Source organism: Mandrillus leucophaeus, unplaced genomic scaffold (assembly GCF_000951045.1).
Source record: "Mandrillus leucophaeus isolate KB7577 unplaced genomic scaffold, Mleu.le_1.0 Scaffold118, whole genome shotgun sequence".
Taxonomy (NCBI): Eukaryota; Metazoa; Chordata; class Mammalia; order Primates; family Cercopithecidae; genus Mandrillus; species Mandrillus leucophaeus.
In genome coordinates this window covers 3,527,227-3,553,005 of record NW_012100098.1, presented here as the reverse complement: position 1 = coordinate 3,553,005, position 25,779 = coordinate 3,527,227, and the positions used below count along the sequence as shown (strand labels likewise).

General features: G+C 42.7%; 1 protein-coding gene across 4 annotated transcripts in view; it reads right to left on the bottom strand.

The window, feature by feature from the left end:
- Window positions 1–464: 464 nt before the first annotated feature.
- CERS5 (ceramide synthase 5) overlaps window positions 465–25,779 on the bottom strand; it is a 37,060-nt gene continuing 11,745 nt past the window's right edge. The window contains exons 1-10 of one of the 4 annotated variants that reach the window (XM_011964592.1): window positions 14,992–15,012; window positions 14,173–14,280; window positions 13,281–13,411; window positions 12,247–12,304; window positions 8,766–8,816; window positions 7,912–8,004; window positions 6,126–6,254; window positions 5,925–6,031; window positions 4,902–5,058; window positions 465–1,357 (exon numbers count right to left, since the gene is read on the bottom strand). In XM_011964592.1, the coding sequence (XP_011819982.1) occupies window positions 1,208–1,357; window positions 4,902–5,058; window positions 5,925–6,031; window positions 6,126–6,254; window positions 7,912–8,004; window positions 8,766–8,816; window positions 12,247–12,304; window positions 13,281–13,411; window positions 14,173–14,280; window positions 14,992–15,012 (1,005 nt within the window). In that variant the 3' untranslated portion in view covers window positions 465–1,207. Of the gene's footprint in view, window positions 1,358–4,497; window positions 5,059–5,924; window positions 6,032–6,125; window positions 6,255–7,911; window positions 8,005–8,765; window positions 8,817–12,246; window positions 12,305–13,280; window positions 13,412–14,172; window positions 14,281–14,991; window positions 15,013–25,779 lie in introns of those variants that run through there. The other 3 variants (XM_011964574.1, XM_011964568.1, XM_011964583.1) reach the window with 3 other exon arrangements.

The window sequence follows — 25,779 nt, the reverse complement described above, 5'->3', positions numbered from 1 at the left end:
ACCTTAAAATGTTAATTGGGCTGGACGTGGTAGCTAATGCCTATAATCCCCATTTTGGCTTAAGGCCAGGTGTTTGAGACCAACCTGGGCAACATAGGGAGACCTCATCTCTACCAAAAAAAAAAAAAAAGTTATTTGACAATCTCTGTATTGACTAAAATAGGAAATAAGGTATTTACCTAATGGCGTCTTGGCTTTTCAACCAAAGCTTTTGTTGGTTTCACTATATACATGGTTGAATCTGTCCAGTATTCTTCTTGTGACCCACTAAACCTATTAACTTTTTCTTAAAAAACATAAAGCTCTAAAATGTAAGCACCCTGGCTGATTCTCTTCCCACCATGCACAGAAAGGAAAAATTTGGTGTCCAGGGCCTTCTGAATCAGACCTGGAAAAGCTCTTAATTAGCTTATGGATTCAGGAAACTGCAGAAATAGTCACTAAAGAGGTTGAGACAGTAGAGGTGGGTTGAAGTACTTTTAATCACAGAGTAAACAATAGTACAAGACCGTGAACAGCTCACCCAGTGGCTGTTGTCCTCCTCCAGCCCTCAGCTCACCCTCTTCCCATGCCCCCTCCCTGGGTACCATTGAGTAAAGAGTAGGGTATTGGCAGCTGTCCCTGTTGCTATCAGGTGATAGGAAGGGGATCTAGCTAGGGACCACAGTAATCCCGGCCATCCATCCATGGTTCTGTTTCTATACAACTTCATCATGCAACGTATTCTAGCTGTGAAAGAGGAACAGTGCAGAAATCTGGGACTGAATTTGGCTGCTCCATTCAGATGGCCCAGGGGTTTAGAGCCTCAAGAGCCAAGAGCAAAAAGGGAGGAGACAGTCTGGAGTCAGTATAATTCAAGATGCAGCCAAATGTGGAACTAAGGTGGGTTCAAAGGGGACTAGGGAAGGCCTCATGGCTCCAGTCCAGAATTGTGCCCCAACCCCAGCAATGAAACTCACGCATATGCACAAATGCACATGAACAAACACACAAAAACAGAGCAAATAACATTACTGAAAGAACTTGGAGGCTATTAAATACAAAACGGCAGCGTTTTCTTTCAAAGTGAAAATATTCGCTTCTTTGATACTCCTCAGTGCCTTGTAGTCCCCCAGTCACAGAAGGGTAGATATGGGAAGGGCCAAGAGGAGTATGTTGCCAGTGACCCTACAAGTCCATGTGTACTGAAGTCCCCACAGCAACCACCTTACTCTTCAGCCCAGTAGCTGCCTCCCATATGACCATTCACCCGATTGGCACCATTGCTGGAGCTACTGTCACAGGGACTTTTTGTGCAGGTGGTCACATCTTCTTCCTCTGAGCTGCTCTCCACATCACTGCGATCATCCTTAGATACCTGAGTGGGATGAGACCAAAGACAGAAAAGTGAGGGCAGAACTTTTCTGGAGAGAACTGTAAGACACACCTACGCTCAGAAACCCAGGTGTGAGCACTGTGTTCCCAGTCTGGTCTGCTTTCTGATGACATCTAACTCAAAGTATTGTCTGGACTATGGCTAATGTTGTGACTATGCTTCGCCTGCTTTCTAGTTTTCTCCCTTGCCATCTCCAATTCTGTTCTCTATGGAATAGAAGCTACTTTGGTAGAGGGGTGTGTCTTTCAGGACCAGCCTAAGAGAACTGACATCACTCACTGAGACCTGGTTTAGGTTTCAGGGAAACTCCAGACACCCCTTCTCTTCTTCCACTTCAAAGAACAGGGAAGGCCAACATGAACAATACATATGACTGTCAGCAGTGCTTCTATCTTCTGGTGGCTGTGGACAATGCATTTATTCATATTGGTTATGCTGTTTTGCTTTATCCCCAAAGCTGATCCATAACAGGCCTTTTTTAGTAGTTTCCCATTCCTAGGCTCAGCTACCATTATCCTATGACACTGTTTTCCAATCTTCTTCCCTTTCCCAATAGCAAGATCACTTTTCTTGTGAAACTTCAGCATCCCCAAGATACACAGTATAGTGAAAACACAAATGGACTGGCAGTCAATGAGAAAAGAATCCCAGTTCTAATCATGCTACCATCTGTGAATGCTTATTAACATGGTCTTTTTTGTTTCGTATTTTCAAATGAAGCATCTGGATTACAACAGCATTTCCCAATTAAACTGTCCTGCATATCAAGCAAAGTATTTCAGTTTCTCCACCATGGGCCAGGAACGGTGGCTTACACGTATAATCCTAGCACTTTGGGAGGCTGAGAGGGGAGGACTGCTTGAGCCCAAGAGTTTGAGACCAGTCTGGGCAACATGGCGAGAGCCCCGTCTCTACAAAAAATAAAAAATGACAAAATTAGTTGGGTTTGGTGACATGCATCTGTAGTCCTAGCTACTTGGGAGGCTGAGGCAGGAGGATCTCTTGAGCCCAGGAGGTCGAGGCTGCAGTGAGCCATGATTGCGCCACTGTACTCCAGCCTTGGCAATGGAGTAAAACCTTGTCTCTTAAAAAAAACAAAAAAAACAAAAAAAAAGGGCCAGGCACGGTGGCTCACGCCTGTAATCCCAGCACTTTGGGAGGCTGAGGTGGGCGGATCACCTGAGGTCGGGAGTTCGAGACCAGCTGGATCAACATGGAGAAACCCCGTCTCTACTAAAAATACAAAAAAAATTAGCCGGGCGTGGTGGCGCATGCCTGTAGTCCCAGCTACTCAGGAGGCTGAGGCAGGAGAATCTCTTGAACCCGAGAGGCGGAGGTTGCAGTGAGCCAAGATCATGCCACTGCACTCCAGCCTGGGCAACAAGAGCGAAGCTCTGTCTCAGAAAAAAAAAAAACTCCACCCTGGACTCTGGAAGTAAAGGACAGAAACCCAGTGAGACCTGTGTCGGACTTCTGACCTCCAGAACTGAAGGATAATAAATGTAGTTTAAATAAAGGAGAGAAGGAAGTGAAAAGGAACACAGCTGTAACAGCTATTGCCAAGGAGGTGAGCATTTGCTTTGGATCAGCTCCTTGAATTTGTGTTGGATGGGTCTTCTACAGTTGATTATAGCTGTTGACCTCTGAACTCAGATGACTGATTACCTGACCTTTAGGAAATTTCCACTAGAGGGCAGAGTGTCTCTAGACTTGCGGTAAACAGAGTCTCAGAAACAAAAAAAAGTAGACTCAAATTCTTGCCTCAATTTAGGAAAACATCTGGCAACTGCAGCTGTAGTCAATAATGGCCCCGAAAAGTCAGGAGAGAGGGCATGCTCTGAGACCAACACAAGGGAACAGAAAGGAGAGCAGGAGGAAGGAGAACCACATTCAGATGGACATGCTTCACTGAATACTAGAAGCACAGATACACTTACATGCAAGAGATGAAACTGTCCAGCTCCCGCCAGGCATAGAAAAAAGGAAGGAGGTGAGGAAAGAGTGGAGAGTACAGGGTTTAATCCTTCCTGGACAGGTCACCTAGTCAGGAAAGAAGCAGGAGAGAACAGAGATGTCCAGTAGCTACAGCAAGATGCACAGGCACGCTGAGCAAGTTCTGAGCCAATGGCAGCTATAAGGAATAATGACACAGGAGATCATCAATATCTAGGCCACATTCCATCAGTTGGTCCTGGTGTCAGTGCCTGCTCAAGCAGAGCCCCTCCCACTTGGGATTCTGTATTCCTTTAGGCTGAAATCCCTAGCTCTTGGACTAATTACAGTCTGACTGCTTCAAAACTTGCAAAGTTCAATTATGAGTTTATCATTAAGTGGCACCTTTCTTTGGCTCTTGGCATAAGATGGGTATTTGAAATACTACATACCCATTCACTTAGGACACTTGCCTCATACAGTAGTGGGGTGAGGTGTATATTTAGTTCCTTATATAAACTATACCTTGAATATCACAGCATGGTTATCTTGTGGTGGCTTGTGAACTGTCACCATTTCTAAGCAACTTAACAATCTGCTTTTATACAGTTTATGTGGCTCTGCATATGATTTCCTTTGAAAAAGTCCCCATGTCAAAAAGAAAAAATATGAAATCCACTGAAGCAGGTAGGTAAGGGATAGGAAATGGTTGAGGCCATCTCTTAAAAAACTCTTAACCCTATCATGCTTTAACAAAAGCCATTCCTAAGGGACAGGAAGAAGGCAGAACTCCCCTCTTGCATCTAAGTCACATCTTAAAAGGTAAAACGGTAGGCTGGGTGCGGTGGCTCACGCCTGTAATCCTAGCACTTTGGGAGGCCTAGGTGGGCAGATGATGAGGTCAGGAGTTAGAGACCAGCCTGGCCAACATAGTGAAACCCCGTCTCTACTAACAATACAAAAATTAGCTGGGCACGGTGGCACATCCTGTAGTCGCAGCTACTAGGAAGGCTGAGGCAGGAGAATCACTTGAACCCAAGAGGTGGAGGTTGTGGTGAGCCAAGATCGTGCCACTGCACTCCAGCCTGGGCGACAGAGCGAGATTCCATCTCAAAAAAAAAAAAAAAAAAAGGTAAAACAGGCTTGGTGTGGTGGCTCACACCTATAATTCCATTGCTTTGGGAAGCCACGGTGGGAGGAATGCTTGAGGCCAGTACTTGGATACTGGCCTGGGTAACATAGTGACACCCTATTTACAAAAAAATAAGAAAATTAGCCAGGCATGGTGGTGCACACCTATAGTCCCAGCTACTTGGGAGGCTGCAGTGGGAGACTCCCTTAAGCCCAGGTTTGAGGCTGCAGTGAGCCGTGATCATGCCACTGAACTCCAGCCTAGGTGACAGAGCAAGACCTTGTCTCTAAACTAAAAAAGGCAAAACACTCATAGAAGAGGCAAAGACTTTGGAGCCCTAGGCTTTTTGCTTGGCCTGCTTGAGTAGATGGGGCTCACCAGGTTTGATGGAGAGAGAACATCTGTTGAGTAATCCCTATCTTCCCCCATACCCCAAAGAAAGAAGCCATCTTTCATCCTCACCTTTCCCCTGATCAAGGCTTTCAAAGCAATCCGTGCAATTAGGTAGGACCAGATGACATGCAGAACCTGTAGGGTCAGCAGCAGGCCATTGAGGAGCCACCATGAAGCATAAGGCCCGATTATCTCCCAACTCTCAAAGAGGGTCGTGTTCAGAATCCTAGAAGAGGGAGGCCAATGGTCAGATTCTAAAGTCAAAGCTCAGAAGACAGGGATGAAGCCGAGTCCTAGGGATGCAGAGCCCTGTGTGTTTTCCTACCAGCCCTTTTATCAGCTGAAGTTCCAGGGACTGTCATCCACAGTAAGAAAATAAAGAAGGGGAGGAGCCTGTTGTGTTTTCTATCCTTAGGAACAGGGAAAGATATATAAATCTTAGGAACTGATGGATTAAGTCACATTATTAATGACTTCAAATATGCAGAGTTTGACGAAATTAGGACAGAAGTGGGACTCTAATCCTAGGAATGACTCAGCTCCTCAGACACATATAGGATAGGACAGTAGGTAGCTGATTCCCATAAAGCAGTGAATGTAGAAGTGAAAGGAGACGGGGGGGGAGGGGGGAGAGGAGAGAGAGAGAGAGAGAATGAGAGAGAGAATGAGAGAGAGAATGAGAGAGAGAATGAGAATATGTGTGTGTTGGTCAGGGTTGGGACCAGAGCAGGAACACAAGCAAGAAGGGCCTGAGAATTGTATCAACAGGGCAAAAGAAGGCAAAGGAATTACTTAGGCATAAAATTAGGACTGTTCCTCAGAGATGAGTCAAAAAAACCAGAAGCCAACCGAGTCGGGTACTCTGAGTCTGGATCCGACCTTGCTAGAAATACGGTGTGAGGCAGCAGAGGTCCTATGAGAGTCCATAAAAGGTCAGCACAGGCCAAGGTAAAAGCAGGGCAATAGGGTTCTTGTGTTCTATTGGCAAAAATAGAATAGAATAGAACAGAAAAACTGAATGGGCAAAATGAGAATTGGCAAAAGGTATCATTAGGCTCATACCTACCACAACTCTACAGCCCTACCACTTACCAGAATGGATAGATTCCTAGACGTGTAACCATAAAAACAGCACTGAAGATAACAAAAAGGGTGTCACAGAGCCGCTGATATTTGGCATAATTGGCCAGCTTGGCTGCCTGGAGAAAGGAAGAAAGAATTGAGCTGGGGAGAAAGTCCTCACATAGGAAGAAGAGAAGAGAAGAAGAAGATGGAGAAAGACTGGGTTTTTACCTCCAGCAAGAAGTCTGAGACATCATGTAGACACATGATCAGAGTTCCTGCTCGAACCATATTGTTGATGTAGGAGAAGGAGATGAGCCCAATGGTGACCAAGTGATGCACAAACATGATCAGGAAGTCCTAGGAAGGAATGGAAATAGAAGAGGGAGGTAAAAGCTGGGCCGTAGAAACACCAGCCAACCCAATGTCCTGCATTATTCTCTGAGGATCTTACCCCACCCCGTATATAATAGTTTCCATTGGCCAGGCGCAGTGGCTCATGCCTGTAATCCCAGCACTTTGGGAGGGCAAGGTGGGCGGATCACCCAAGGTCAGGAGTTCGAGTTCAACCTGACCAACATGGTGAAACCCCATCTCTACTAAAAATACAAAAATAAGCCAGGCGTGGTGGCGCACACCTGTAATTCCAGCTACTCGGGAAGCTGACGCAGGAGAATTGCTGGAACCTGGGAGGCAGAGGTTGCAGTGAGCCAATATCGCGCCACGGCACTCCAGTCTGGGCGAAAGAGTGAGACTCCATCTCAAAAAAAAAAAAAAAAGTTTCCATTCTGCTTAGACTCTCCTCTGGCTACCTAGCATTTAACTAAACACTCCCTACATCAGTGACTGACCCATACTCTACGTTAATGCAGCTCAAAGGCCAGAAAGTAAAAATTTCCTTTGGTAACTGCGGAATATATATAGTGTGGATGCTGAACTGACACCTGGGGATAACTTCCCAGTGGGACATACAAGCCTTAGAGATCTCTGAGATTCTATGACTCTTCTGTTTTAATGAGAGAAACGTCAACCACAAGGACCTAATAGTAGGGATAGGTTTGTGGCTCTAATTTCCTCTTGGGTTCAAATGTCAAGTTAGATCTAGGGAAGTCTCTAAATACTTGAGTTGTCAGACACATCTATTAAATACTTCTCCGTTTATTATGTTTAAAACTTAAATATGTATTTCAAACTTTCTTATATGTGTCACAATTAAAATAAAATTGTAATAAAGTGACCTGTGTCTTCTGACCATAGGAGAGTAAAAGGCATAAAAATTGAGTATCAAGTTTCTATGTTAGATAACACTAACAACCTGGTTAAGTTTTAATTCATTCCCATAAATGCTAACCCTGGTTTTCTTCACCAAAGATAACCCTGAGTTAGTGACAGATTAGGGTTAGAGCTGCTGGAACCACATTATTTCAGGTAGACGCTAATAAAAAAGTAAAGATTCTGCCTTTTCTATTTGGTTGTATAAAACTTAAGTCATTTCCAACTCTGTCACTATCTGGGCAAGTCATCTCACTTCTCTCAATCTTTGCTTCCTGAACAATAGCAGGAAGAGAGTAAAACCCCTTCCAATTGACTTTCTTTGAGTAAGTCGGGTAACCAGAAAGGGAGTACAGAGAGAGCAAATGTCCCTAATGCCATGTGAAAGCCATTATCCAGTTTTTCTGGAATCAGGTGTTTTTTCTAAATAAGGCATTGCTATCCCCCAATTCTGACTAGGATTTTTTTCTTTAGATATGTAAGAAGCTTAAAGAAGAATATGGAAAAAAGTATGCTTCTTAGCTGGTTAATTGCTCTCATCCTGGGGCTTCCCTGAATGTCTTAAATATACTTCATCATTAATTCAGTCTCATTTCTGGCAACATTACAATAAGCTAAGAGTCCATCAAACCCAGTTTCTCCTTTTGCAGTCTCAGGGAAGATAATACATCATAATGGCAGTCATGGAAGCTGCTAGAAAGGAGGATGCAGTAAGTTTGGGACTTGAGGGGGCCAACGTCCTTACCTTTCTTTTAATGTCTGTAAACTGAGAAAACATAAGGGACCAATAGAAGGCCAGTTCCATGATATAATAGTAATAAAGCCCACTTGAAAGAGGCTGCAAGAGAGAAAGAAGTAGTTAGATTACCGACTAGTCAAACGTGCATTCCATCTCTCCAACTTTCTCTGCCTTGGAGGACCAATACCCCAAATTATTAGACATTTCTCCTCCCCATTATCTCCCAAGATATGCAATAGCTAACAGACTTTGGATTGGTGTAGAGACTTAAGCCTCTTCCCTCGCTCCTCTGCACACCCATCTTCAGCTCTCATCTTACAGAGATGAGATACAGTTAACACATACTATAACACAATCAAATCAGTATGTCTAGGATTCTGGGCAATTAGTGCTTTTTACAGGATTGAATACACATAGGCCTTCTCCTCTTCCACCCCTTTAGCAGTTCTTTGACATATTTCCAGTATAGATTACAACCAAGATGCTCTTAATGGGATTTCAAGTTACCCTTGATACAAAAAAGACATCTGAACCAGAAAGTACCTCATTAAATACCAGAAAACTGCTTTTCTTTCTAGCCCAATTAGAGTGAATATAATGGGGAAAATCAGAACAAAAAACTCACTGGATTTCATTGCTATGGGGGTCTCAGGAATAGATACCTCATATGACTCTTAGCAGTGGGAAAATTAATAAAAACAAAAAATAGAGACCCTGAATATATGACTTAAAGAGACTGAACCCCTAATCCCTCAATCCCAAGGAAACACACCATCTGTCCTGGGGACTGGCAAAGGATCCTCACTCACTCTATCTTACACACATTCAAGACCTCTATCCTGAAACGACTCAGATCCTACCTGAAATGGATAGTTATGCCAGCACTGTCGGATGTCCCAGAACCAAGGTGACTAAGAGAAAACAGATAATCCATGTCAATCCTCAAGGTTCTCACCTGGCTTCAAGATCTACCCCATGTAATCCCCTTCTCTCTAGGCTGGGGCAAAAGAGAGACAGGAAAGCCCCCAAACAGATTTAAGGGCTCCCCAAAGGATCAATAAATAGCTAGATTGTTCATCTACAACAGAGTGTTATAAATAGAAAAACTATGCTTTGAGGTAAATAAGAACAAAGAGAATTTTAGGATAGTTTTAGGAAGTATCACCACCTGGAATATATATACAGGAAGACAGTGATTCATTTGATAACCAAGAAAGGTATCTCCATGCCAGGTTCAGAAGTCAAAACTAATAATCTCTAATGGAATAATGATTATGTCCTTTAAGGAGTTTGTGTATATCATCTTTGCTGCTGGATTTCTTATCATTAAATTGTTCATAATATTGTCCTATTATCCTTTCAATGATTATAGGATCTGTAGTGATAACCCTTCCCATATTGGTAATTCGTATTTTCTTTTTTTGTTGGAGTTTGTCCATTAATCAGACCTTTCAAAGAAAGAACTTTTGGCTTTATTAATTTTATCCATGGTCAGGCACAGTAGCTCACACCTGTTAATCCCTGCACTTTGGGAGGCTGAAGTGGGTGGATTGCTTGAGCCCAGGAGTTCAAGACCAATTTGGGCAACATAGTGAAACCCCGTCTCTAAAAAAATACAAAAATTAGCCCAGTGTGGTTGTGCATGTGCCTGTAGTCTCAAGTTTCTTGGGAGGCTGAGGTGGTAGCATCGCCTGAGCCTGGGAAGTTGAGGCTGCAGTGAGCTGTGATCATGCAACTGCACTCCAGCCTGGGTGACAGAGTAAGACCCTGTTTTAAGCAAAAACAAAAACAGGCCAGGCATGGTGGCTCATACCTGTAATCCCAGCACTGTGGGAGGTGGAGGTGGGAAGATCACCTGGGGTTAGGAGTTCGAGATTAGCCTGGCCAACATGGTGAAAATCTGTCTCTACCAAAAATACAAAAATTAGCTGGGCCTGGTGGCGTACTCCGGTAGTCCCAGCTACTCGGGAGGCTGAGGCAGGAGAATCACTTGAACCCAGGAGGCAGAGGTTGCAGTGAGCTGAGATTGCACCACTGCACTCCAGCCTGGGAGACAGAGTGAGACTCTGTCTCAGACAAACAAAAACCCCACAAATGTATCCATTGTTTATCTAATGCCTATTTCATTAATTTCCACTTATTTACTTTATTATGGTTTTTTAGAAATGGGGTCTCACTATAGAGACTGGATCTCGTTATCTTGCCCAAGCTGATCTTGAATTCCTGGGCTTAAGTGATCCTCCCACTTCAGCCTCCCAAAGTGTGGGGAGCACAGGGGTAAGCCACCACGCCTGGCCAATTTCTGCTTATTTTTTATTATTTCCTTCCTTTAACCTATTTTGCTTATCTTTTTCAAGAACCTAAAGCAGAAACTTAGATTAACTTTAAACCTTTCTTTTGTAATATTAACATTTAAAGCTATAAATTTCCCTCTAGGTATGTTTTATCTGTATCCCAGAAATTTTGATATGTTTTACTTTTAGCATCATTCAATTAAAAATATTTTCTTATTTCTCTTGTGATTTTTTATTTGATCCACAGGTTATTGAGAAGAGTTGTTTAACTTCCAATTTTTTTTTTTTTTGAGACAGAGTCTTGCTCTGTCACCCAGGCTGGAGCGAAGTGGCGTGATTTCGGCTCATTGCAACCTCTGCCTCCCAGGTTCAAGTGATTCTCGTGCCTCAGCCTCCCCAGCAGTTGGGATTACAGGCACGCACCACCATGCCTGGCTAATTTTTTGTATTTTTAGTAGAGATGGAGTTTTGCCATATTGCCCAGGCTGGTCTTGAACTCCTGAGCTCAGGCAATCTGCCTGCCTCAGCCTCCCAGAGTGCTAGGATTACAGGTGTGAGCAACCGCATACGGGCGACTTCCAAATATTTTCCATGTCTCTCATTACAATTGACTCCTAATTTAATTCCATTATGGTTAGAGAACACATTCTTTAAGATTTCAATATTTTGAAATTTACTGAGACTTATTTTATGGCCCAGCATTAGTTTATCTTTCTACATGCACTTAAAAATTATATGTGTTCTTCAGCTGTTGGTGTAGTGTTTTATAAATGTCAATTAGCTAAAACTGGTTGATCATGTCATTCATATATTTTACATCTTTAGTGATTATTTATTTATTTATTTATTTATTTATTTAGCCTAGGGTTTAGGTCAATTACTGAGAGAAAAGTATTAACATCTTCAAGTACAACTGTATATTTGTCTATTCCTTTACTTCTGCCAGTTTTTTGTCTATAATATTTTGAAAACACAGTGATACCATTTAGAGAGAAATAGTATGGTACAGGGAAAAAAACATGAACTCAAGAATCAAAAAGCCTGAAATTCTTCCTTCTTTTTCTGAGGCAGAGTCTTGCTCTGTCACCCAGGCTGGAACGTAGTGGCTCCATCACTGCTCACTGCAGCCTTGACCTCCTGGGCTCAGGTGACTCTCCTACATTAGCCTCCTGAGTAGCTGGGACTACAGGTACATGCCACCACACCAGGCAAATTTTTGTAGAGACGGTGTTTCACCATGTTGCCCAGGTTGGTCTTGAACTCCTGGGCTCAAATATCTGCCCATCTTGGCCTCCCAAAGTGTTAAAATTACAGATGTGAGCCACTGTACCCGGCCCCCTGAAATTCTTCTTTGACTCTAACAATTAACTAAAAAATGGGAATAATACCCGTTTCACCCACTTTAAAGGGTTGATTCCATTTCTCCTCCTTCAATTTTTGTCAAGTGCTTTGTAAACCATTAAGTATTATGCTGATTTAGTTATTACTGATATTACTAGTATCTTCTAGGGAGAAGCAGTAGAGTTATAAGGTTACTGAAGTCAGGCCCCAGACAGAAGACAATCTATTAGGATATAAACCTGGACTGTGGGCATCACAGAGGAGGAAAAGTTGGGGGAAATATAAAGATCTAAAGGCATTTATGCCAGGCACAGTGGCTCATGCCTGAAATCCCAGCATTTTGGGAGGCTGAGGTGAGTGGATCACCTGAGGTCAGGAGTTCAAGACCAGCCTGGCCAACATGGTGAAATCCCGTCTCTACTAAAAATGCAAAAATTAGCCAGGTATGGTGGTGTGCACCTGTAGTCCCAGCTACTCAGAAGGCTAAGGTAAGAGAATCGCTTGAACCCAAGAGGTGGAGGTTGCAAGTGAGCTGAGATTCCACCACTGTACTCCAGCCTGGGTGACAGAGTGAGACTCTGTCTCAAAAAAAAAAAAAGAAAAAAAATCTAAAGGTATTTAACTCTTGCTTCTAGATTAACTCTTATTACTAGAGATCTAGGCATGATTACAACCCAACAGAGGACTAGAGAAAGTTAAGACTCACCGACCAGAGAAATCTAATTCCATAGCAGAATATACATAAATAAAATGTGAATCTCCACCTGGGTGGACAAAGAGGAGAGGTTAGACAAATGTCCACTGAAACCGAAGTCTCTGAGGCTAGGGAAGTCAAGATAGCAAATCTGGGGATAAGAGAGTTACTGGTGAGAAAGAGGATCAAGTCCTAGAATAGGGGCAACTACTGTCATTTAAAAAGCCAAAGACAGGGGCCAGGAGTGGTGGCTCAAGCCTGTAATCCCAGCACTTTGGGAGGCCGAGGCGGGCGGATCACCAGGTCAAGAGATCGAGACCATCCTAGCCAAACATAGTGAAACCTTGTCTCTACTAAGAATACAAAAATTAGCTGGGCATGGTGGCGCACGCCTGTAGTCCCAGCTACTCAGGAGGATGAGGCAGAAGAATAGATTGAACACAGGAGGTGCAGGTTGCAGTGAGCCGAGATCGTGCCACTGCACTCCAGTCTGGCGACAGAGTGAGACTCCGTCTCAAAAAAAAAAAACAAAACAAAAAAACCAAAGACAGAGTCATCTTCCATTAGGAAAAATATTAGGCTCTATCATCAGACTCCCTAGCATTTTTCTTTACATGACAATTACTAATACAGTGCTCAGAGGATAATTAGAAAAAGCTCAATAAAATGAAGAATAGTATTTCCCAGAAAAGGAATGCTTCCTAAAAATTGTCAACTTATAGCAAGCAAGCTAGTACTCCCTCTATTAAGGTATACATGTGTTAGTACATCTACTTACATAAGTACAGTTATAAGGATTTACTCCCAATCTATTTAGGAAAAGGAAACAAAATGGAACCATACCTAGGTTAGTGGCAACATGTCCAAGAAACTTAAGGGAATCAGTGTTCCAGTTCCCTTCTTTCCTACCAATAATAGGCTGAGTTAGCTCTCTATATCCATTAACTGTTGTCCTAACAACAGAAGTGATTTTCAAAAAAGAAAACTTCAGTCCAGTTGTATCCCACCCTCTTCCTTATTCCCTCCCTCTCTCCTTGCATACTTACATGCTTTCACAGAATTTAGTGAGCGTTGGGGGCTTGTCCTGATTCCTCCTATGGCGAAACCAGCATTGGATTTTTTGGACATTCCAATCCAGCTGCTTTGACAGGCCCTCCAGCCTTTTCTTATCAGGATACTGTAAATGTATAAGCAGAGTCAACACCCCTGTCTCCTCAGACCCTTCCGAGACCCCTCCTTCAATACCATTGACTAGCTGAGTGATAAGATATGATAGCCATAGTGGCTCAAGTGATGTTTATCTTTCCAAGTTATCCCAAAGTCATTTTTAGTAAGAAATTTTATCTTACATATCAAGGACCTGTACTGCTCACCTATACACATCCTTGTTTCGACTCTTCCTCCAGCCCAGGCTGAGTAAAAAAGGATATTAAAAACCCAAATTGCAGGCCAGGCATGGTGGCCCATGCCTGTAATCCTGGGATTTTTGGAGGCCGAGGGCCGAAGGATGGCTTGAGCTCAGGAGTTCCAGACCAGCCTGGGCAACATGGCAAAACCTTGTCTCTCCAAAAAACCAACAAAAAACCCGAACTGCAAAGGCTATCAGTACCGTCTCCATTTCGATTACACAACTAGGCAGTGGCAGAAACTGGAACAAGGAAAAACAAAAACAAGATATGGTGTGTGTTTGGGGAAAGAGGGGTAAAGGTGGCTGCTGGGCCTAAAACTCAAACATACTACTATGTAAACTTGACATACGTAGGGCCCAAAGGTTTTCCCTGAGGGGATAAAGCTCTCCATATAGCTACATAGATTACTCAAACATGAAAGATCATCCCATCCTATCCTTACCCTTAGGGATATGTGCTGTCTACCCTCCACTGCCCCATGGAGCAACGCCTTGTGTGAATTTTCCTCTCTGTTTCTTTGCCCACTTACCTTGGTGATAGATACGAACACCTTTTCAAGGATGGCATTGGGTTGGGCCTGATAAGGACCACTGTCCTCGATGCCAATATGGAGTGCACAGGGTTTGGCAATAAACCTGTAATGGAGAAAACCCAAGGGCCAATTCTTTTAAAATAATTTGTATTTATAATTGACACATAATAATTGTACATATTTATGGGGTACAATGTGATGTTTCAATGCATGTATACATAGGATAATGATGAAACTGGGGTAGTTACCATATCCATCACTTTCAACATTTATCACTTCTTTATGGTGACAACATTCACCAGCCTCAGCCTCCCAAAATGCTGGGATAACAGGTGTGAGCCACTGTGCTGGCTGGAAGCTTTTTAGAAATGCATAATCTTGAGCCCATCTCAGACTTGCAAAATCAGAACCTGCGCTTTAACAAGATTCCCAGGTGATTCACATGTCCATTAGAATGTGAGAACCACTAATCTACTTCAGAAGAATCTTGTAAGTGTACAATGAGATAATGTATATGAAAGACACTGGCACAAAGGAGGTGATTAATAAACGGCAGTTTTCCTTACATCAAAAGACCAAGATCTTAATTGGAGGGAAAAGTAGAACTGAGACTAAGCTCTTCCTGCATATAGATATCCTGGGTCTTGGATACCTTCCTGCCTAACCAAGAGGTTACGGAAATACTTCGATCTTTCAGGAGTCAAGAAGAAAGAAATCAGGAAGCTAGGAAAGGGGAGAAGGAAATTACCTATTAGTACTCTATCCTAGTCTCAGATCTACTAATAAGGCATATAAACTTGGTAAAATCACTTATCTCTTGGGTCTTGGTTTCATCATCTAAAAGAAGAGGTTATATCAAGCAGAGTCCCATGGATTTAAATTTTTAAAAAGAATTAAAAAGCTGGGCGTGGTGGCTCACGCCTGTAATCCCAGCACTTTGGGAGGCCGAGGCAGGAGGATCACAAGGTCAGGAGTTTGAGACCAGCCTGGCCAACAACATAGTGAAACCCTCTCTCTACTAAAAATAAAAAAAAAATTAGCTGGGCTTGGTGGCAGGCGCCTGTAGTCCCAGCTACTTTGGAGGCTGAGGCAGGAGAATTGTTTGAACCCTGGAGGTGGAGGTTGTAGTGAGCTGAGATCGCGCCACTGCACTGCAGCCCAGGCGATGGTGCGAGAATCCATCTCAAAAAAAAAATAAATAAATAAAAAATAAAAAGAGGTTATGAGATGATTTCTAAGATTTCTTTTTCTGTATCTAAGATTCTATGATGTTATCATTGATTGATTATAATTAATTTCTAACTTTTGAATCTTTGAAAATTGAGGAACTATTCCTTGGTTCTTCAAGAAGGATCTTACTCTCCCCCACAACCAGAGATTTCTATGAATATCAGCACTAGGAAAAGCTCTATATTGCCACTTTCAGGATAAGTCAAAACCAGTTTTAGCCCTTAGCATCTTAAGGAGTCCCATAATGAAAATATGACTGGGAGGTGTAAAATGGAGTGCCATTGATCTATTTTCTTGAGCTGCATTTGAATCTAGAATATATTGTCTCTAAAGGAGGGATTGAGAAATAAGAAACTTTTCTCCCTCTATGAAAACTTTTTACCTTATCACCAAAGTTCCTGAGCCATAGAGTAATATTTATTCAGAGCATAAAGTTAGCCACATCTGTAACACATTCTCTTTTACACAGGTGGTAAAAAAAAATAGTTCCACTCAAAGGCCAATGCTAGTGGATACATTAATTTACATTTACTGGTATACTATTCTGTATACCAATAATATTTTAATCCCTAACTCATGTTTAAACTCCTTCTAAACACAAATAGACTGCTTTCATATTTACCAACGTACTGTGCTCAGCAGTTGCTCAGTAACTGACAAGCAACAGGTTTTAGTGAAACCCACTCTTGTTCTATTGGAGCTCAATTCCGACCCAGGATTAATCAGCATTCAGAAGAGTAAATGAGGTGGTCATTCTTTGTTGTTGAGTTGATACCATATTAGAGATAAAAATCATCTAAACAACCCTGTCTCCTCCTCCTTTTCCTATCAACATAATTGCATGAAAATCCAAAGGCAGAAAACAGCCTTTCCAATTCCTACTCTTACCCCCAACCCAGGCTTCTTTAATCTGGAAGCAGTCAGGTGATTAAAACTCAGGACTTGCAGTTAGACAGATTTTACCAGCTTAAAGACCTTGTGATTGTTACATACCCATAGAATGGAGATAATATCTACCTCACAGGGTTAAAGATAAAATGATACAATGTATGCCTATACCAATACCTGACATTTAGTAAACATTCATTAAAGAGTAGCGATTATTATTTCACTAGAAACATATTCAGTCTGGGTACTCCGGTACCTCCAGCAGAAAGTGAGAAGCAAGAAATCCTCTTTGATATAACAAGTCTATATTCTGCTCACCTGGGTGAAGCCAATTTTAAAATTACTATTATCTGGATCATGGTGTGGACTTAATAATCTAGCATTGTCATTAGCTCACATCCTGCCCTCATTAGTTCAGAGTTCGGTGAAAAGCATAAAGCTACTCATATCCAGTCAGTTCCAGCTATATGGAGCCTAAGAATATTTGACAAATACTTGTTGAGTGTTTATTTTGTGCCACAGAATGAAGTTTTATTATGATATTTTCCAGACATGATTGGAAAAGACTCTTTTCTAATTTGTGATAAAAATTAAATATATAGATTTAGTTACACAGTTAATGAATTCCGTTACTGAAGAAAGTGAAATTATTTGAAATTAATAGCTTTTGAGAAATTACTAATTCTACATCATACAAAAGGCTGGCATTTGGTATAACTTATAAAATAGGTATCTAGGCTGGGCGCGGTGGCTCATGCCTGTAATCCCAGCACTTTGGGAGGCTGAGGCAGGTGGATCACAAGGTCAGGAGTTCGAGACCAGCCTATCCAACATGGGGAAACCTCATCTCGACTAAAAATACAAAAAGCCGGGCGTGGTGGTGGGCGCCTGTAACCCCAGCTACTCAGGAGGCTGAGGCAGGAGAATTGCTTTTACCCAGAAGGTGGGAATTACAATGGGCGACAGAGCGAGACTCCATCTCCAAAAAAAAAAAAAAGATACCTAGGCTGGTCAATTTCCAGAGCCTGGCATTTATCCTTTCTGCTACATCAGCACTTCTCAAAGTGTGGTTTACAGACCCCTGGGGAATCCAGAGACCCTTTCAGTAGGTCTACAAGGTCAAAACTATCTTCATAATAATTATATAATTTCATAAAAATCCTTTCTCTCTCATGAGAGTACAGTGGAACTTTCCACAAGTTACATGACATATAACAACAGACTGAATGCAGACGCTGACATGAGACTACAACTGCCAGATATTTTCAAAAATATTAAAATGCTACTCTTCTCAGTTTTTTGTTTTGGAAAACAGTTATTTTTCATAAAATGTAATGAGTTCATTGTTATTTATTTATATTGAGACAGGGTCTCACTCTGTCACCCAGGCTGGAGTGCAGTGGTGTGATCACTGCTCACTGCAGCCTTGACCTCCTCAGCTCAAGTGATCCTCCCACCTCAGCCTCTCAAGTAGCTGGGACTACAGGTGTTGGCCATGCCCAGCTAATTAAAAAAAATTTTTTTTGTAGAGACAGGGTTTCACCATGTTTCCCAGGCCATTGCTATTTTTAAATGAATTAATAAATATGGGCTGGGCACGGTGGCTAATGCCTGTTATCCTAGCACTTTGGGAGGCTGAGACAGATGGATCACTTGAGCCCAGGAGTTCGAGACCAGCCTGGGAAACGTAGTGAAACCCTGTCTCTGCCCAAAACACAAAAGTTAGACAGGTGTGGTAGCTCATGCCTGTGGTCCCAGCAACTTGGGAGGTTGAGGTGGGAGGATCGCTTGAGCCTCGGAAGTCGCGCAGTGGGCTGTCATTGCGCCACTGCACTTCAGCCTGTGTGACAGAGCCAGATCCTGTCTCAGAAATAAAGAGGCTGGACCCGGTGGCTCATGCCTGTAATCCCAGCACTTTGGGAGTCTGAGGTGGGCAGACTGCTTGAGCTCAGGAGTTCAAGACCAGGCTGGCCAACATGGTGAAACCCCATCTCTACCAAAAAATACAAAAATTAGCCAGGCATGGCGGCACATGCCTGTAGTCCCAGCTACTTGGCAGGCTGAGGTGAGAGGATCTCTTGAACCCAGGAGGCGGAGTTTGCAGTGGGCTGAGATCTTGCCACTGCACTCCAGTCTGGGCAACACAGCAGACTCTGTCTCAATAATAGATAAATAAATAAATAAATAAATAGGCTGGGCGTGGTGGCTCAGACCTGTAATACAAGCACTTTGGGAGGCTGAGGCAGGCAGATCACTTGAGGTCAGGAGTTCAAAACCAGCCTGGCCAACATGGCAAAATGCCATCTTCTACTAAAAATACAACAACAAAAAAGTAGCCAACTACTTGGGAGGCTAAGGCAGGAGAATTGCTTGAACCTAGGACGCGGAGGTTGCAGTGAGCCGAGATTGCGCTACTGCACTCCAGTTTGGGTGACAGAGCGAGACTCCATCTAAGAAAAAAAAAAAAAAGGCCGGGCGCGGTGGCTCACGCCTGTAATGCCAGCACTTTGGGAGGCCGAGGAGGGCAGATCACAAGGTCGAGAGATCAAGACCATCCTGGCTAACACGGTGAAACCCCGTCTCTACTAAAAATGCAAAAAATTAGCCGGGCGTGGCGGCAGGCGCCTGCAGTCCCAGCTACTTGGGAGGCTGAGGCAGGAGAATGGCGGGAACCCGGGAAGCGGAGCTTGCAGTGAGCCGAGATCACGCCACTGCACTCCAGCCTGGGCGACTGAGCAAGGCTCTGTCTCAAAAACAAACAAACAAACAAAAAAATATATATATACACATTTTATACATGTGTAAATACAGAAAACATGTACATTTTCCCTATTTTTTTTTTTCTAAAACAGTAGACATTGATAGGTACTATCCACATAAACAAAAACTCTTTGGGATCCTTGAAAATTTTTTAAGATTGTAAAGGAGTCCTGAGATCATAGTTTGAAAACTGTTGTGCTCGATGATACTGAGAAATCATACTTTTAGTGTGGCTTTCTGTCTTCTCCAGGATCGATCCACGTTTTAAAACAATTTGTCAGACAAGATTTTTCCCTTCCTGGCAGATTTTAGTTAAGCAGGCATTTAGTGGTCTATAAAAATAAGCTACTACTTTCCACCTGTAACTCCACGAACACGAATCTAGTGACCCATCCTGACAGTATTAGATTTGTCCTACTTTGTAGAGATCATTTCACTCTGCCCTTTTCCTGCTCTCCAGATACATGGCAGCAGTTGACCTAAGCCTAGGTTAATTAGGATGAAATTACCTATTGCTTTCGCTTTTTCCTATCAAAGACAGGATCTATATACTAACAATGCTACTTTTGTGATTCATTACACCACTGATGAATATGAATTATACACAAATAAAACCAAAGTCTAGATTAAGCTTCTCGACTACTTTATGGTGGCAAGTAACACAAATGGGCTATACTTAAGCTGAGATACTGATCTTAGCTTTCAGGGTGATCCGTGGGGCCTTCGGGTAGCCAGAAACCTTTAGTCTGTAGTCTCTGGCCTCATATACCTTACTGTATAATGCAAATGTTTTTTGTATATTTATTTAGAGACAGAGTCTCATTCTGATGCCTAGGCTGAAATGAAGTGTGGTGGTGTGATCCGGGATCACTGCAACGTCCGCCTCCCGGGTTCAAGTGATTCTTGTGCCTCAGCTTCCCAAGTAGTAGCTGGGACTACAGGCATGCACCACCATGCCCAGCTAATTTTTGTATTTTTAGTAGAGACGGGGTTTCACTACATTGACCAGGCTGGTCTTGAACTCCTGACCTCAAGTGATCCACCTGCCTCCGACTCCCAAAGTGCTGGGATTACAGGCGTGAGCCAGTACACTCAGCCACAAATGTTATTTTGTATGTGTGCAGCAATATGACCAGATTGAGAAACACCAGCTTAGATCAATTTCTAGAAAAATATAAAGTGCCAAAGTAGATATATAAAAAGAACAGGAGTTTAAGACCAGTCTGGGCAACATGGTGAGACCCTATCTCTACAAAAAATTTTTAAAAATTAGCTGGGTGTGGTGGCATGTGCCCATGATCCCAGCTACTAGGGAGGCTGAGGCAGGAGGACTGCTTGAGCCCAGGAGGTAGAGGCTGCAGTGAGCCCTGATTGTGCCACTACACTCCAGCCTGGGTGACAGAATGAGATTGCTATCTCCAAAACATAAAATAATGAAATAAAATAAAGTTTGGGAGTTAAAGATGAGTTGAGTTTTGTTTTTGCTGAATCTCAAGTACCCATGGGACACTAAAATGGAACTGTCTCGGATGCAAATACACTTGGAAAAGGGGCTTGGGTATGATATAGAGAGAGAGAGAAAGAAGAGAATATATGAATACAAATGAATAAGAATATAAGTGGTAGCTAAATTTGTGGGGGTGACTGTGATTACATACCAAAGGAATATAAACTTAAAAGAGAACTGAGGTCAGAACCCTGGACAACATCAGCATAAAAGGTGAATTTAGGGGACAGGAAGGTCAGAGGTGGAGTTGTATCAAATAAGGGAGAGACCAAGACTAGGACTTCAGTATCTACTAGATTTGGCAATTTGGAGATCTGTAGTAACCTTTACCAAAGAAATTCCAGTAAAGTAAAGACTCTAAAAGACAGCAGTGAGTTAAAGCAGTTAAAGATACAGGAGGAAAGAAGTAGAAATAGCCAAGATCCTCAAGCATTTAGGCTAAGAAGGAAAGGGAATGCCCTCAACTTTGTTATCAGAATCACTCAATCTAAACTAATCACATCTAAAACCAATCTCCCTGTACTCTTTACTGATCACAAATTGCATTCTACTTATCCCTCCTTTTTTCTATTATCTTCAGCCTCACTCTCAACTTATTTCTTCTCATCAGATCTTAAACATGCTCAAGTTTTTCACATCTTAAAACAGCCCTGCCGGTCCCTAGCCCCCTCTGGCCTTCCCCGACCTCACAACTAAACTCCCACACATTCCTCAACTCACCTTCCTCTCTCCTCTGGCTTCTGTCCCTACACTCCATTGAAGCTGTTCTTGCCAAAGTTGTCAATGATCTCCTTATTGTGAAAACAAATGGATGCTTTTCAGTCCTCTATCTTACTTGACCTTTCAGCAGCATTTTATTAGGTTGGTGCAAAAGTAATTGCCATTACTTTTAATGGCAAAAACCACAATTACTTTTGCACCAACCAAATCATTAATGACTAACCTTCTTCTTGAAATGCCCTTTTCTCTTCCTTACTGCCATACTCTTCCTAATCTTCTCCCTCTACCTCTCTGGCAGTGGAACTAGACTGCCTGGTAAGCACTGCTGGTTGAGTCACCTTGGACAAGTTACTCTGCTTCAGTTCTCTCATCTGTAAAATGAGGATAACAGTAGTGCCTGCATACCTCATAAACTTACTAATGAGGATTCAATGCTTAGCACTTAGAACAATGCCTAGGACAACGTAAACACTTACTAAACACCCACTTTGAGATGGAGCATCCCTCTGTCACCTGGGCTGGAGTGCAATGGCGTGATCTTGGCTCACTGCAACCTCCACCTCCTGGGTTCAATTCTGCCTCAGCCTCCCAAGTAGCTGGGATTACAGGTATTCTTAGTACCTGTTCAGGACCAGGCTGGTCCCGAACTCCTGGCCTCAAGTGATTCACCTGCCTCGGCTTCCCAAAGTGTTGGGATTACAGGTGTGAGCCACTGTGCGTGGCCTATACCAACTATTAATATTATCAAATAACGTATGGCTGTCATTCCTCTATCTCCTTTGCAGTTTATTTTTCCTCTGCCTTTTCCTACAACATGGGGTTTCCTCAGGGTTCACTTAGAGGTTCTTTTTGTACTCTACACATTCACCCTCAGTAACCTCATTCAGTTACGGTAGAGGGTCTCAAGTATGGTCTGCAGACCCCTGAGGGTTCCTGAGGCACTCTCAGGGGCTCTACAAACTAAACTATTTTCATAACAATATTATTATTTGCCTTTTTCACTGTGTTGGCATTTGCAGTGATTGTGCAAATCCATGGCAGGTAAAACGTTATGGTACTTTATACCAAATCAAGGTAGTGACACCAAACCACACTAGTAGTTACTATACTGTAGAGCTATGTCTTCTCAATTTTTAAAATATGCCAGTTTTGCTTAAGAATGTCCCTGATGAAGCACTACAAATTATTACTTTTATTAAATCTTGACCCTTGAATATGTTTTTTAAAAGTATTCTGTGATTGGGCACGGTGGCTTATGCCTGTAATCCCAGCCCTTTAGAAGGCTGAGGCAAGCGGATCACTTGAGGCCAGGAATTTGAGACCACCCTGGCCAACATGTTGAAACCCAGTCTCCACTTATTCTGTGATAAAATAGATGTACCCAAAAAGCACTTCTGATGCATACCAAAGTATATGGCTCTCAAGGAAAACCATTTGTATGACTATTGCGAGCAGAATAAACTAAGTCACTTTTTCCATAGAATACCATTTTTACCTGAAAGGACTGACAAACTAATGTCATTCAGCTCTTGAGTATTTAGCAAACACTTTCTCAAAAATAAATGACGCCGGATGCAGTGGCTTACGCCTGTAATCCCAGCACTTTGGAAGGCAGAGGCGGACAGATCACCTGAGGTCAGGAATTCGAGACCAGCCTGGCCAACATAGTGAAACCCTGTCTCTACTAAAAATATAAATATTAGCTGGGTGTGGTGGCGGGCGCCTGTAATCCCAGCTACTCAGGAGGCCGAGGCAGAAGAACTGCTTGAACCCAGGAGGCGGAGGTTGTAGAGTGAGCTGAGATCCTGCCACTGCACTCCAGCCTTGGCGACGGAGCAAGACTTTGTCTCAAAATAATAATAATAATACTAGAAATAATTATAATAAATGATGTGAGCCCGTCATTTCAAGAAAAGCACTGTTGCCAATGATAAAATTCAAGCTTTCAAGTTAAACTTAGAATGTTTAGAAAACTTTTATCTGCCTTTCAGCCTGACAACTCAATACTTAAGACTTTTCTGATGAGATTGGTTATAATGAGATAAACTAATAGGATTTTTTTTTTTTTTTTTCTGAGTCAGAATCTCACTCTGTTGCCAGGCTGGAGTGCAGTGGCATGCACGATCTTGGCTTATTGCAATCTCCGCCTCCTGGGTTCAAGCGATTCTCCTGCCTCAGCCTCCCGAGTAGCTGGGACTAGAGGCGCGCACCACCACGTCCAGCTAATTTTTGTACTAAATTTTTGTACTTTTCTACTAAAATAGAGATAGGGTTTCACCATGTTGGCCGGGATGGTCTCGATCTCTTGACCTTGTGATCCACTTGCCTCAGTTTCCCAAAGTGCTGGGATTACAGGTGTGATTTTTAAATATTGTATAATATCATATTGACATGTGGGACATTTGTATAACTGAATGAACCAGTATTTTCCAAATGATGGATACATGATGTCCATTCAAAATGTAATATAGGCCAGGCATAGTGGCTCACGCCTGTAATCCCAGCACTTTGGGAGGCTGAGGCGTGCGGATCACCTGAGGTCAGGAGTTTGAGACCAGTCTGGCCAATATGGTGAAACCCCATCTCTACTAAAAATACAAAATTAACTGGTCATGATGGCGCACACCCGTAATCCCAGCTACTTGGGAGGCTGAGGCAGGAGAATCGCTTGCACTCAGGAGGCGGAGGTTGCAGTGAGCTGTGACTGCGCCATTGCACTCCAGCCTGGGTGACAAGAGCAAAACACCACCTCAAAACAACAACAACAAAACACAATTAACATAGAACAATGGATTCTAACATAATAAAATGAAAAGCTCATTACTATGGCTTCAGATTCTACTTAGCAATCAACGTTTAAGAAACTGCTACTTGTGGCTGGGTGGGTGGCTCACGCCTGTAATCCCAGCACTTTGGGAGGCCGAGGTGGGCTGATCACAAGGTCAGGAGATTGAGACCATCCTGGTCAACACGGTGAAACGCTGTCTCTACTAAAAATGCAAAAATTAGCTGGGTGCAGTGGCGCATGCCAGTAATCCCAGCTACTCGGGAGGCTGAGGCAGGAGAATCGCTTGAACCAGGGAGTTGGTGGTTGCAGTGAGATCACACCACTACACTCCAGCTTGGCGACAGAGCGAGACTCTGTCTCAAAAAAAAAAACAAAAAACTGCTACTTGTGTTTTGGTGTAGTATCAAAGATAAACATCAAATTATTTGAAAAGGCTATTAACATACTTCCTGCTTTTCAATGACAAAGCTGTATGAAGCCATCTTTTCTTCATACTTCAATCAAAACAATATATTACGAGAGATTGAATGCAGAAGCTGCTAGGATAATCCAGCTGTCTTCTATTAAGCCAGATATTAAAGAGATTTGCAAAAATGTAAAATCAACGCTGTTCTTCTATTTTTTCTTTTGGAAAATAATATTTTTCAAAAAGCTTATTTATGTTAACGTGTAAATCGATGTATTAATAATTTTGTCTATTTTCTCCCTTTTTGTGGAGAACGAGGTCTTGCTATGTTACCCACACAGGTCTTGAGCTCCTGAGCTCAAGCTATTCTCCTGTCTCTGTCTCCTAAGTGCTGGGATTACAGGTGTGAAACCCTGCACCTGGCCTATTGTTATTTTTAATGAACTAATAAGCATTTCTTAAATTTCTTTTTGAGACAGAGTTTCGCTCTGTCACCCAGGCTGGAATGTAGTGGCGCTATCTTGGCTCACTGCAACCTCCGCTCCCAGGTTCAAGTGATTCTCCTGCCTCAGCCGCCCAAGTAGCTGGGACTATAGGCATGCACCACCATGCCTGGCTAATTTTTGTATTTTTAGTAGAGACGGGGTTTCACCGTGTTGGCCAGGCTAGTCTTGAACTCCTGACCTCAGGTGATCCACCCACCTAGGCCTCCCAAAGTGCTGGGATTATAGGCGTGAGCCATTGTGCCCGGTCAGCATTTCTTAAATTTCTAAACTTTAATTTAAAATATGGTAAAGTTGATGGGTATATGTAACCCACATAAACAAAAGTTCCTTGGAGTCCTCAGTAATTTTTAAAAGTGAAAAACAATCCCTGAGAACAAAAAGTTACAATACATTCTTCTGAGTAAATTCTTAAAAGAATAGGATTCCCTGCGTACAAGGTACTGCACTTTTCAAGATACCTATACCACCAAACCCAGCATTTCTTGCATGGTCTGTGCTCAAGTGATCTTTGGTTTCCTTTGAGGGCCATTAAAAAAAAAAAACTGCCGGGCGCTGTGACTCACGAGGTCAGGAGATCGAGACCATCCTGGCTAACACAGTGAAACCCCGTCTCTACTAAAAATCCAAAGAAATTAGCCGGGCGTGGTGGCAGGTGCCTGTAGTCCCAGCTACTCGGGAGGCTGAGGAAGGAGAATGGCATGAACCCGGGAGGTGGAGCTTGCACTGAGCTGAGATCGTGTGCCACTGTACTCCAGCCTGGGCGACAGAGCGAGACTCCACCTCAAAAAAAATAATAATA